The 12682-nt window shown below is 49.4% G+C and overlaps 1 protein-coding gene and 1 long non-coding RNA gene across 3 annotated transcripts; one reads left to right on the top strand and one right to left on the bottom strand.

Annotated features, from left to right (window-relative positions):
- The first annotated feature begins 844 nt into the window (after positions 1 to 844).
- CDC20 (cell division cycle 20) lies at positions 845 to 8279 on the top strand. Of its 2 annotated transcripts, none has more exons than XM_081195761.1 (11): positions 845 to 1225; positions 1975 to 2194; positions 2699 to 2841; positions 3877 to 3973; positions 5350 to 5478; positions 5702 to 5898; positions 6348 to 6442; positions 7045 to 7276; positions 7356 to 7481; positions 7616 to 7733; positions 7896 to 8279. In XM_081195761.1, exons 1-11 carry the CDS (start codon positions 1181 to 1183, stop codon positions 8066 to 8068), a joined length of 1575 nt encoding a protein of 524 aa, XP_081051887.1. In that variant the 5' UTR covers positions 845 to 1180; the 3' UTR covers positions 8069 to 8279. The 2 variants fall into 2 exon arrangements, with proteins under 2 accessions (XP_081051887.1, XP_081051888.1); XM_081195762.1 differs by lacking the exon at positions 845 to 1225 and adding an exon at positions 1305 to 1327.
- Positions 8280 to 8370: 91 nt separating this feature from the next.
- On the bottom strand, positions 8371 to 10989 carry LOC308587866. The gene is made up of 2 exons (XR_014008551.1): positions 10557 to 10989; positions 8371 to 9887 (listed from the first exon to the last, which is right to left on the bottom strand). It is a non-coding gene; the product is annotated as an uncharacterized lncRNA (long non-coding RNA).
- Positions 10990 to 12682: the final 1693 nt, after the last annotated feature.

Here is a 12682-nt window from a genome sequence, read left to right on the forward strand (position 1 = left end):
GTTGAAAGTCGGAGCCTGTCCTGAGGATCTCTTAAGTAGCGCGCTCTCAGCACAGGAGCCAACTCCTAGGCGCTGAGGTCCCTTTGCGCTCCTCCCAAGTTGATGGGCATTGCCATTCAAATGGTGGGCAAGTGCTGCATCATGTGATCAATTAGGCGGGGCTTACCTGAGCCCCCCACAATATTTTAGTCAAGTTGCCACCCCTGGCTCTCAGGAAGTGTTCCTGTGGTAGAGCACATGCTATGCATGCAAGAGGTCCCTGGTTCAATCGTTGCGAATTCACATTGGGCTGGGAAAACACTTTGTCCTCAAACTCTGAGGAGCCGCTGCCAGTAGTGCAGACCAGTACAGTGGTACCTCGGGTTACATACACTTCAGGTTACATACGCTTCAGGTTACAGACTCCACTAACCCAGAAATAGTACCTCGGGTTAAGAACTTTGCTTCAGCATGAGAACAGAAATTGTGCGGTGGTGGTGCAGCAGCAGTGGGACGCCCCATTAGCTAAAGTGGTGCTTCAGGTTAAGAACAGAACTCCAGAACGAATTGAGTTCTTAACCCGAGGTACCACTGTACTGTGCAAGGTTGCCCAACGGCCTGAGTCAATACAAGGCCGCTTTCTCCTGTTGCATTTTGTTTCCTGGGGGAAAGAAGAGACGACCAAAGGCCCTATATAAATTGGAGAGTTGGGCAGGATCCACCCTACGAATTCCACCACGTGGCTCAGAGTCCTCAGCAGGGCAAGCAGCGTCTTCGGAGAACTCTGACCGCATCACGCGCACCCGCCCGGGATGCCTCGGCGGGAGATGCGCACGCGCGAAACATTCAGCGGCCCTCTCGCGAATGAGCCGTAGCGGACGTGCGGTTCCAGGACTCGGTTGGAATTTTGGAACGTTATTGTGGCGTCCGGCGCCATGGCAACCCCGCTGCCCTCTTCTCTCCCCCCCCTCCCCCGCCGCCGCTAGGCATCATGGGAAGCGCCTGCACTCCGGAAAACGCCCCTGCTTTATCCATGGAGCCTCACGGCTCCCTCTCAGAGACCTGCCCTAGCGGAGCCCCGCCTCCTCGCCGTCGGAGAGCCAATGAGAGAGACGAAGGCTGCCCGTTGGCCTCGGCTTCCCGGCGGCCGGCGCGTTCGAAACGGCCAATCGCTGCTCGGAGAGGCGAATTTAAATCGTGAATGGCGGAAGGGCTCGGCAGAGTTTCCTCCAGATCGAGAAAAAAGGTGAGTCCGGTTTATTTGCCTCCAGGCGGCCCGCGGTGTCGCTGCTGTGGCCCCTGGAGCTTCTCCGCACCCGCCTGGCTTCCCTCGATCTCCTCGCCGCCTGTAGGGCTTTTTCCTGCCCCCCCATCTCCGCGCGTGCCCCGGGTGGGGCTGCCCACCCTGCACGGGGAGCTTCCCGGGGCCGGCGGGCTGGGTGGTGCAGTAGACCACGCCGAGATTGAAAGAAGGTACCCCCGCCACTCTTTTTAGTGCTGCTGTTGAAAACGGCTGGGGTCGCAAGTCATCTTATAAAAGCAGTGCACCCTTTCAGGAAACCTCTGGGGGTCGTAAAGTACGAAGAAACTTCCTTATTGCTACGTCGTTTCCCCACTTAGATGCAGAACCTGTGTCTGGGATGTTGTACTTCAGACTTCAGGTGGAGGCTCCCATGGGTCGATGCTGTTGCATGGGGCGCAGAGTCGGGGAGTTCCTTTGCATTTAGAAAAGTCAATTTTGATGGGAAGGGGGTGCAATATGGCCCTTCTTGAAAAACGCAGCTTTCTGTATGGAGGAGCATTCAAAGGTGTGAGCCTCCTTCTGATCCAAATTTAGACTTGCTAGCTTAGGGCTAGGCCAAACTGACTGGGAATGGGGAATAACACGTGTGCTCACCCAACCCTACTGCAGATGTGTATTGCATGGTCTCTGTTGGCCTTTTGTTTGCAGCTGCTAACTTGTTTTACGTCCCCTTTCTGGCTTTATCCTCACAGCGCCCTATTCACATGGCACAGTTCCTGTTTGAGAGTGACTTGCACGGGCTGTTAAAGCTAGATGCCCCTATTCCCAATGTCCCTCCTGCCCGATGGCAGCGCAAAGCCAAGGAGGCTGCTGCCGCCAGCTCTGGACATACCCCAGATGCTACAGCTCCTTCACCCATGAAGCCAGCTAACAGACCTCACAGCACAAGCAAGACCCCCTCCAAGACACCAGGTAAGACTCCTGTTGTACAGTGGTGCCTCGCAAGACGAAATTAATCCGTTCCGCGAGTCTCTTCGTCTTGCGGTTTTTTCGTCTTGCGAAGCACGGCTATTAGCGGCTATTAACAGCTTAGCGGCTATTAACGGCTTAGCGGCTTTAAGAAAAAGGAAACGAACTCGCAAGACGTTTCGTCTTGCGAAGCAAGCCCATAGGGAAATTCGTCTTGCGGAACGACAAAAAACGGAAAACTCTTTCGTCTTGCACGTTTTTCGTCTTGCGAGGTACCACTGTATCTTATGAGGGTGAGGACACATCTTAATGTTTGAGGCTATGGGTTGACCTAGCATATGTCGTCAGCTTGTCTTGTGGTTTTCTCCCAACTGGATCTTGGGAGTGGCAGATCCACTACATCCCTTGATGGCACTGTGGAATAGTCACAGAAGTACTCCTTTCTATGAATCAAATCTTATCTATCAATAGAGGCAATAGATTTTTTGCTGTTTCTCCGTCTTGTAGGCAAGTCTGGTTCTAAAGCACAAAACACTCCAAACAAAACTGGAGGGGACAGATACATTCCTAATCGCAGCGCTATGCAAATGGATGTGGCCAGCTTCCTCTTGACAAAAGAGGAGTCTTCTGATGATACCCCCACCAAGAAGGTGAGTTTGTGATATTAAAGAACTGTTCCTCGTGCAAGCCATATAGAAATGGTGCAGGGAGATATTGACACCTAATAATTGGTCAAGAAGGCTTCCTGACAGTAGGTTAGTAGCTGTAAAGAGTCAGCTGCTTAATGAGACATGTGATAATATAATACATACTAGATTTCTGAAACCCAGCCATTATACAGGCCATTTTGCTCATATTAGCTACAAAATCAAGATGACCAGTACACAATCCTAGGCTGTCATTTATGGGTAGCTAAGTAAATAACTCAAGCTATGTGATACAGGGCAGGAGAGCCTATTTTAGCCTAAAGATTGGATTTGAACTTGCCCACATTTCCAGGGGTTGCTTTCTAGCAGTAGGAAGGGCAAACCAAACAAATTCCACAAGATGCATGTGCCTCTTCTCTCCCTTGTCACAGGCAGGTAGCACACATGTATGCTTGCACCTCTGCTAGCTCTTTAGATAGGATCTCTTAAGTTCATGCAGAGAGATATCCAATCTTAGTGTTAAGCATCACATCAAAGATCAGAGTTTTTAGGTAAAAGGGAAGCATTTCTCCTCATCCTCCCCTCCAGTGCCAGTGAGGGTGGATGGAAATGCTGCCCTTTACTCATCTCCAATCTTAGGATGGTGGTGTTTAGTGGATAAAATTACAGAAGATTGACAAATCTTCACCTGCTTCCTGCTTTACAGTATATTGGCTTGTGTGGGTGACGATGAGGTAAGATGTTATGCCATACAAACCTTCCAGCTCTGATTTGGCTCTTGTTGCTCATGTCAGCCTGCAGGCATATAATTGCTTAGCTGTCTATACTGTAAGAGCAAGGGAGCTGGGAACCTTTGGCCTTCCAGATGTTATGGGACTCAAAACTCCCATAAGTCCCTGCCAGCATGGCATGTGGCTAGGGCTGATGGGAATTTGAGATCAGCAACATCTGGAGGGATAATAAGTTTTCCATTCCTGTTGTATGACAGACTACTAATTCATTTTTATTTTTTTAATGGGACTGCTTTTCCAACCCAAGGAGCATCAGAAGGCCTGGGCAATGAACCTGAATGGCTTTGATGTAGAAGAGGCAAAAATCCTGCGACTGAGTGGAAAGCCTCAGAATGCCCCTGAAGGTAGGACCAGATGCTTTCCTTGTGGGTGAAAGACACTGAAGGTATTTTTGTTGCTTAGCCGTGTCCGACTCTTCGTGACCCCATGAACCAGAGCACACCAGGCACTCCTGTCTTCCATTGCCTCCTGCAGTTTGGTCAAACTCATTTTAGTAGCTTCGAGAACACTGTCCAACCATCTCGTCCTCTGTTGTCCCCTTCTCCTTGTGCCTGCCCTCACTTTCCCAACATCAGGGTCTTTTTAGATGGTAGAAATAGCAAGGATTCTAAAGGGATGCCCTAAATGGCTTTGGCCCAGTATACCTAAAGGAACGTCTCCACTGCCATCATTCTGCCCGGACACTGAGATTCAGCTCCCAGGGCCTTTTGGCAATTCCCTCCATGCAAGAAGTGAGGTTACAGGGAACCAGGCAGAGGGCCTTCTTGGTGGTGGCACCCATCCCGTGGAAAGCCCTTCCACCAGATGTCAAGGAAATAAACAACCATCTGACTTTTAGAAGACATCTGAAGGCAACCCTGTTTAGGGAAGTTTTTAATGTTTGATGTTTTATTGTGTTTTTAATGTTCTGTTGGGAGCCGCCCAGAGTAGCTGAGGAAACCCAGCCAGATGGGTGGGATATAAATAAAAAATTATTATTATTACTCTTTTATTATGCTATGGTGGTGCTTCCTGATAATCTAGTTCATGCGGATGGCACCCTCGCCCTGCTATGCTGTGACTTCAGAGTGAGAATTGTTCAAGGCAATTATGCCTTCCTGAGTGGTAGGAAAGTAGCATTGCCAGTCTGCAGCCTAGCAGTGACTCCGGTTTATAGGCTGCCGCTTGTGTAATTCTGTATTATGCTAGTAAAACAAGGTGGTTTGCTTGCATTTTGTTCAAGCTATTAGGATTGTGCTGGTTCGGGTCACCAACCAAAACCCATAGTCTTTCACATGAAACAGCAGCAGGGAAGTCCTTTCTTGAATTAGGGTTCTCCTTTTTTAAAAAAATTGAATTAACCTCCTTGATGCAGTGCGCTCTTGTACATGTTTATTTGGAGGTTCCATTTTCCTCAATGGAGCTCTCTCCTACATATGTATGCAAAGGGTTGCATCCTTAGCTTGAAAGAGCAGCATACCTCAAGTGCAGTGCCTGTGAGGAGGAAGCTTCTCTTGCAGATGGTTTGATCTGTTCATGGTGTGGTGGTGGTGGCCTACCGCAGTTGCTTTGCATTTTGACAGAATTAGCTGAAAACCCAGATGTGTTAGAAGACTTATTAGGCCTTTCAGCAGCTGGGGTAAATGAGTTGAAACTAGATCTATGTCAACTACAGTGGAAGCAAATACATGGTTGACTTTGGTTTGGGCTGCATAATCATGGTCACTCTTCCCCACCCCAGGATACCAGAACAATCTCAAAGTGCTCTACAGCCAGAAGAACACACCAGGCTCCTCTCGGAAGAATGGTAGATACATAGCCTCCATGTCAGACCGGATTCTGGACGCCCCAGACATCCGCAATGACTACTGTAAGTAGCTACAGTGCTTGTATTTTATAGGATCCCTGTCAGTTCTGCGATGATGTAACATGTTGCAGAAGACTTATGCCTCCATCTGGTATTTGCCTTGGCTACTGTGGATGGAGAGGGAGGGGTTGTTAGAGGAATCGGAGCCATGTCAGGCCTTACAATGGGGGGGTGGGGAGGTGTGCAGAGGAGGAAGGGGCTAGTGGCGATTCATCTATTGTTTTAGATCTGAACCTCATCGACTGGAGCGCCCTCAACTTCCTGGCTGTGGCTCTGGATAAAACAGTGTATCTGTGGAACTACGAGTCCCGAGAAATAATCCAGCTCATGCAGATGGAACACCCAGATGACTACATCTCATCCGTGTCTTGGATCAAAGAGGGAAACTACCTTGCAATTGGCACAAGTAACGCAGAGGTTCAGGTAGGGGTTATGCCTCTTTAGTGACTTGATTAAGCATTGTTGACTTGACTACTTGCCAAGGGGCATGGTTTAGAGAGATACTCATGATCTCTACCAGAAGTTCATAGAATCTTAAGAGTTGGGAGGGACCCAAGGGTCATCTAGTCCAACCCCCTGCAATGCAGAAATCTGTGTTATGTGGTTACTCTTTGGGGACACGAGCTACCAGCAGGTACCCGGCAGGTTGTGGGAACTACTGAAGTGTGGGTATGTTCGTGGTTGAGGCATGACTGAGCCTCCTTGAGGCATGACTTTGAGGGCCATGGCTTAGTTGCATTTCTCCAATTGATTTTAAATGGTTTCAGCAAAGTGGGCTTGTCTTGGTATATACTCTTCTCCATTTCCAACCCCCTGGCAATACTCGAGTTTAGCCAGATGGTTGTACTAATTATTGTCTGTGGTGATTCTAGTTATGGGACATCCAGCAGAAGAAGCGTCTACGAAACATGGTCAGTCACTCATCCCGTGTGAGCTCCCTGAGCTGGAACAGCCACATTCTATCCAGGTATGGCCCAAATCCCAGACAAAGGGATTCATGAGAGCATTACTTCCTTAGGCTCAGCCTATCTGCAGGACTGTATTCTTCTATACAAACCTGGTTATGCTCTGAGATCTTTGAGGGAGGCCCTTCTGCCACGCCACCCTCACAAGCATGCTTGGTGGTGATGCGGGTGGGGCTTCTTGATGGCTGCTTGCAGACTTTGGAGCCCCCTTCCTAGAGAGGCCAGACCTGGCTCCCCCCTTGTCCTTCTGCTGGCAGGTGAAGACTTTTACTCCAGTAGGCTTCTGAGAACTAACTGTTTTTTAGGAAAGGGCTTTTAATAGTATTGTTGTTTCTACTAGTTTTTAAAAAAATATTTTTATGTAGTTTAATATTATTGTTTAATTTCCATTTATTATCTTTTATGTGTGTATCACTTTATTGTCTTTATTCATGCTTGAGGCCTGGTTCTGGGGGAAAAGGCAGGATATAAATATAACAGCAGGAGTACAGCAAAACTGCCTTCTCTGGAACTTTTTTTTCTTTCCTAAGTGAAGAGGTGATATTGGTTGTCCTTAGCACTTGAGTTTGGGTTTATATACTAAATCTTAGGCCTCTCTTAACAGTGGGTCACGGACCGGTCACATTCATCATCATGATGTTCGTGTGGCAGAGCACCATGTGGCAACACTTGCTGGCCATACGCAAGAAGTGTGTGGGCTCAAGTGGTCACCTGATGGTCGCTATCTGGCCAGTGGAGGAAATGATAACCTGGTAAATGTCTGGCCAAGCATCCAAGGGGATAGTGGATCATTTCAGCCTGTGCAGACTTTCACGCAGCATCAAGGAGCTGTTAAGGTAAGTAGTTCTTTATGTAGGAGGCACTTGACATGTTGCTGGCAATAGGGAAGATTAACCTAAGACACCTTTCTTCTAGGCTGTAGCTTGGAGTCCATGGCAGTCCAATGTGCTGGCAACAGGAGGTGGAACAAGTGACCGGCATATAAGGATCTGGAGTGTGTGCTCGGGTACCTGCCTCAATACAGTGGATGCGCAGTCTCAGGTAGGTTCACCTAGTATTCTCAATGGAAAATAAAGAGCAGTTCAGCATTGGATACTACGCTGATGCCCAGTCTCTTCAATTTATACATGAGCATGTATTTGGGCTCTTGGTACTCACTGTTTTATGTCTGACAGGTGTGTGCAGTACTTTGGTCTACAAACTACAAAGAACTTGTGTCTGGTCATGGCTTTGCCCAGAACCAGCTCGTGGTATGGAAATACCCATCCATGTCCAAGGTCACAGAGTTAAAAGGTGAGTTCAGATAGATGGTATGGAAATGGCTGAAGTACCAGATTTAGCCAACTTCTAATTTGTGGGTATTGCTGCCTTCATATAATGGAAACAGCCACACATGCATTGTTCCTTCCACTTGTCTGCTGGAAATGGCATACCTTTGTTTTTAATATTCCCCAGGTCACACAGCTAGAGTGCTAAGCCTGACTATGAGTCCAGATGGGTCCACAGTGGCATCAGCAGCAGCAGATGAAACACTGAGGCTCTGGCGGTGTTTCGAGCTGGACCCAGCCCGTAAGAAGGAGAAAGACAGCAGCACCAAGAGTAGCATTATCCATCAAGGCATCCGCTGAGCCCACTTTCTAACCTATTGCTTTGTGTACAGAATTTTAAACAATTTAATAAATATTTCACTCTCACTTAAGAAATGGGGTTGGTGCATGGGGTTGATATCTAGGATAGGATAAAAGCAACAGACTGAGATATCAAAGTGGATTTAATTGTTGCTGGCTATCTGGCCTGTATCATTTGTAATAAACCAAATAAACTACTGATGGAAGACCAGAGTGCTTATCTTAAATCTAGTGTTTCTGATGTTTCCCAAGAGAATATGCAGCCCTAGCCTATACAGACAACAGATACACAAAGTATGAGGTGTGTTGAAAATGAGGCTTTTAATGTTTTGAAGTAAACAAATGATAAGGTATCTAGTACTGTGCATCAAGGTGTATGGAAATAGTCATGAGCAATTATCATCTTGGGTGTAGCTAAGGTGCCCATCAGTAGCTGGGCTACTGACAGTGATACAACATGCACTTTCTACCAAGGGCTGTTTAATTCCTTATAGGGCTAAGAAGTTGCTACAAAAGCACTTATTGGGGCTGTAAGACCTTATTGTGGCAGAATAGTTGGATCAAGCTACTCTGATAATCTGGTTTCTAGATTGTATTCTTGTTCAAATGCTTGCAGTATATATTCTTTCTCCCATACAAATACTGTTCTTATCAATTAAAAAAGGATCCTTGCTGCTGTGTACTAAAACTTTGTAAGATTTGAGGATAAACAGTGTATGGTGAAATGTATACATAGCGCTATATAATACTTGGTGATTGAATCCTATTGGATTCAATCACCATCTCTTTAGATTCCCCACCCACACCCAAAAGCTTAAAACTATTTAATAGAGTAGCAGGAAGTATAAACTGTTTGATATGTGCACATAGCTGAAGATAGGAAACATGGGCCACTTAGCTAGAATCAATATCAGAAAGTAGGGAGGGCAACGGGCTACCTTTGTTGTGCACTTTATAGGATTGGATATTGGAAGGAGGTTGTGCTTCTGGGCCTGGGATGATAGTAACTAAGAATGCCTGTATTTTACTGCGAAAAAGCTGTAGCTGAATTAGTGGAAGGCAGTTTACTACCAGGAACTGAGCTGTGCAGGCAGGCCCTGTCAGTGAGGAATGTTTCTGTCTGCCTCATTCCCTTTACAATTTTCCCCCATCCCCAACTATAGACCAAGGAAGTAGATGCATCCATGAAGTTTCAAAGTCCTTGTGCATCTCTCTTTACAGCATATTTTAATACATGTAACCTGTCACTTCCAGCATATAAACAGATGAGATAATGATTAAATCCAGAGGATGGGTTGCAGCTCTATGGTAGAGAATCTGTTTTGCATGCACTGGTGCTGGGTTCAACTCCTGCCATCTCTAGCTAGGGCCTGTCTGAAACCACAGAGAGCCACTGCTGGTCAGTGTATATCAGTGGTTCACAATTGGTGGCTTGTGGATGATAGAGGGTCCGCAGCTCCATTCGCATAACAAAAACTACCAGAGATATCAAAATTTTCAATGGTAGGGGGTCCATGACTTGGCTTTTGAAAAACAAGGGATCTGCAGTATTTGGCTAATTGGATATCACTGGTGTAGATAATGGTTTGATTAAAATCGTCACAACTGGGTAGCTTCTTATACTTTAAAAGCTAATTTAGGTGCCCCCTCACAGTGTGATCCTATACACAATCAGCTACACACAGTTATTTTTAAATAGGACTTGCTGCCATAGCCTACCTACAAGCAGGAACACTTGCAGGATATCTGCAACTAAACTTCCTGTTGTATTTTAGGAGGTATATAGTATTTGAAATCTGTAGATTATCTCAAAAGGTTCCTTCTGCCAATGATTCCATGAAATACAGAATGGCTCTCTGTCACAACTTCAGATGGTAAGAGAAGCTAACATCAGTAACGGGAATTTGCTTCTGCGGCCTTATCTAAATTGGGATGGACAGCAGTCTCTTGTTCTGTGTCTGAGATATGAAAACTAGGGCTTGTGCATATTATTGACTAATTAAAATAGGTAACCACATTGACCCCTACAGATGCTCTTTGTCATGGAGAACTCGTTACCTGTAATGAAGGAATAGTACAGGAGTAGCGACTGTTGCTGCTATGCCCTGGAATGGGCAGACTTAAGTCAGAACTTGTGTTCCAAGTTCTGGCTTGGTAGAAAGTCTGAGCCACACAGGCTGCTGTGGTTAGTAGAACTTAAATGTTCTAGATAAAAGGCAACATCAAATAATTGTTGGTTCAGCTGTACTGCTGCCTTCCAGTTAAACTCATCTGGCCAAATTGGGGCTGCAGTTAAAACTGAGGATGTTTTCTTAAACTTCACTAAGAGGAAGACTTTTTGCAAACGAAACAGTTGTTATAATATATAAAACTAGTGCTTTGTTCCTGATCCTAAACAAGACTTGAAGCAACTACTCAAGTTTGGAGTGGCTGTTCTAAAACAACTAGAGAAGCATGGCGCTTTCATAAGGACTATTAACAAGAAGACATACTATCCAAAATGTTTACACTTGTCAAATTTCAGTAAGCTGCTGTGAGCACTTGTGTCAAGATAGGATACATACCGTATTTTTCGCCCTATAGGACGCACCGGCCCATAGGACGCACCTAGATTTTGGGGGGGAAATAAAGGGAAAAAAATTTATTCCCCCCCCCCAGGCGCGGGGCTGGGGCGGGAGAAGCCCGAGCTTCCCCCGACCCCAGCCCCCAGAATGGGAGCCAGAGTGGCTCCCGGAGCTTGCGGGGCTGGGGGTGGGGGAAGCCCGAGCTTCCCCCACCCCCAGAAAGGGTCCCAGAGCGATGGCGAAGGTGAGCGCACCTTTGCCAATGCTCTCGGAGCTTGCAGGGGCTGGGGGTGGTGGAAGCCCGAGCTTCCCCCACCCCCAGCCCCCAGAAAGGGTCCCAGAGCGATGGCGAAGGTGAGCGCACATTCGCCATCACTCCCAGAGCTTGCGGGGCTGGGGGTGGGGGAGGCCCAAGCTGGGGTGGGGGAGGCCGAGCCGCGCAAGGTCCCAGAGCGATGGCGAAGGTGCGCGCACCTTCGGCATCACTCTCCGACCCGTTCGCAGGGCTGGGGTCGGGGGAAGCTCCGGCTCCCCCCGCCCCCAGCCGCGCAAGCTCAGAGAGCGATGGCGAACGTGCGCGCACCTTCGCCATCGCTCTCCGACCCGTTCGCGGGGCTGGGGTCGGGGGAAGCTCCGGCTCCCCCCGCCCCCAGCCGCGCAAGCTCCGAGAGCGATGGCGAACGTGCGCGCACCTTCGCCATCGCTCTCCGACCCGTTCGCGGGGCTGGGGTCGGGGGAAGCTCCGGCTCCCCCCGCCCCCAGCCGCGCAAGGTCCCAGAGCGATGGCGAACGTGCGTGCACCTTCGGCATCGCTCTCCGACCCGTTCGCGGGGCTGGGGTCGGGGGAAGCTCCGGCTCCCCCGCCCCCAGTCCCCAGAGCAGGTCGGAGAGCGCTGGCGAAGGTGAGGGCACCTTCACCATCACTCCCAGAGCTTGCGGGACTGGGGGTGGGGGAAGCCGGAGTTTCCCCCGTCCCCAGCCCCGCGAACGGGTCGGAGAGCGATGGCGAAGGTGCGCGCACCTTCGCCATCGCTCTGGGACCTTGCGCGGCTGCGGGCGGGGGGAGCCGGAGCTTCCCCCGACCCCAGCCCCGCGAACGGGTGGGAGAGCGATGACGAAGGTGCCCGCACGTTCGCCATCGCTCTCGGAGCTTGCGCGGGTGGGGGCGGGGGGAGCCGGAGCTTCCCCCGACCCCAGCCCCGCGAACGGGTCGGAGAGCGATGCCGAAGGTGCGCGCACCTTCGCCATCGCTCTGGGACCTTGCGCGGCTGCGGGCGGGGGGAGCCGGAGCTTCCCCCGACCCCAGCCCCGCGAACGGGTCGGAGAGCGATGACGAAGGTGCCCGCACGTTCGCCATCGCTCTCGGAGCTTGCGCGGGTGGGGGCGGGGGGAGCCGGAGCTTCCCCCGACCCCAGCCCCGCGAACGGGTCGGAGAGCGATGGTGAAGGGATGCACCTTCGGCATCGCTCTGGGACCTTGCGCTGCTGGGGGGGATAGCTTCCTGAAGCCTGGAGAGCAAGAGGGGTCGGTGCGCACCGACCCCTCTCGCTCTCCAGGTTTCAGGGAAAGCCTACATTCGCCCCATAGGACGCACCCAGATTTCCCCTTCATTTTTGGCGGGGAAAAAGTGCGTCTTATAGGGCGAAAAATACGGTATGTTGAGCAGTAAATGCTGTTGCCTGTTTAGTAGGGAGCACATGAGAACAGCCTATAGTTTTTAATCATAAGACCACGGAGCTCATTATCCCATATTTGCGAATAGACTGGGCAAGGCCAAACAGTTCCAATAGAAAGCCATACAGGTAAAGTCTCATTTGGAATACACTGTCCCATCTTCATTTCATTAAAGTAAAGGGACCCCTGACCGTTAGGTGTAGTCATGGACGACTCTGGGGTTGCGGTGCTCATCTCGCTTTACTGGCTGAGGGAGCCGGCGTACAGCTTCCAGGTCATGTGGCCAGCATGACTAAGCTGCTTCTGGCGAACCAGAGCAGCACACAGAAACGGTGTTTACCTTCCCGCTGCAGCGGTACCTATTTATCTACTTGCA

Source organism: Podarcis bocagei (genome assembly GCF_964188305.1).
Source record: "Podarcis bocagei genome assembly, chromosome: 5".
NCBI lineage: Eukaryota > Metazoa > Chordata > Lepidosauria > Squamata > Lacertidae > Podarcis > Podarcis bocagei.

Bases quoted from the DNA above. Each gene is read 5' to 3' on its own strand.
- CDC20 (XM_081195761.1), top strand. From the start codon at position 1,181: ATGGCGGAAGGGCTCGGCAGAGTTTCCTCCAGATCGAGAAAAAAG. The intron at 2,195-2,698 runs GTAAGACTCCTG...TCCGTCTTGTAG, and splicing joins GACCCCCTCCAAGACACCAG to GCAAGTCTGGTTCTAAAGCA. The intron at 6,443-7,044 runs GTATGGCCCAAA...CTCTCTTAACAG, and splicing joins AACAGCCACATTCTATCCAG to TGGGTCACGGACCGGTCACA.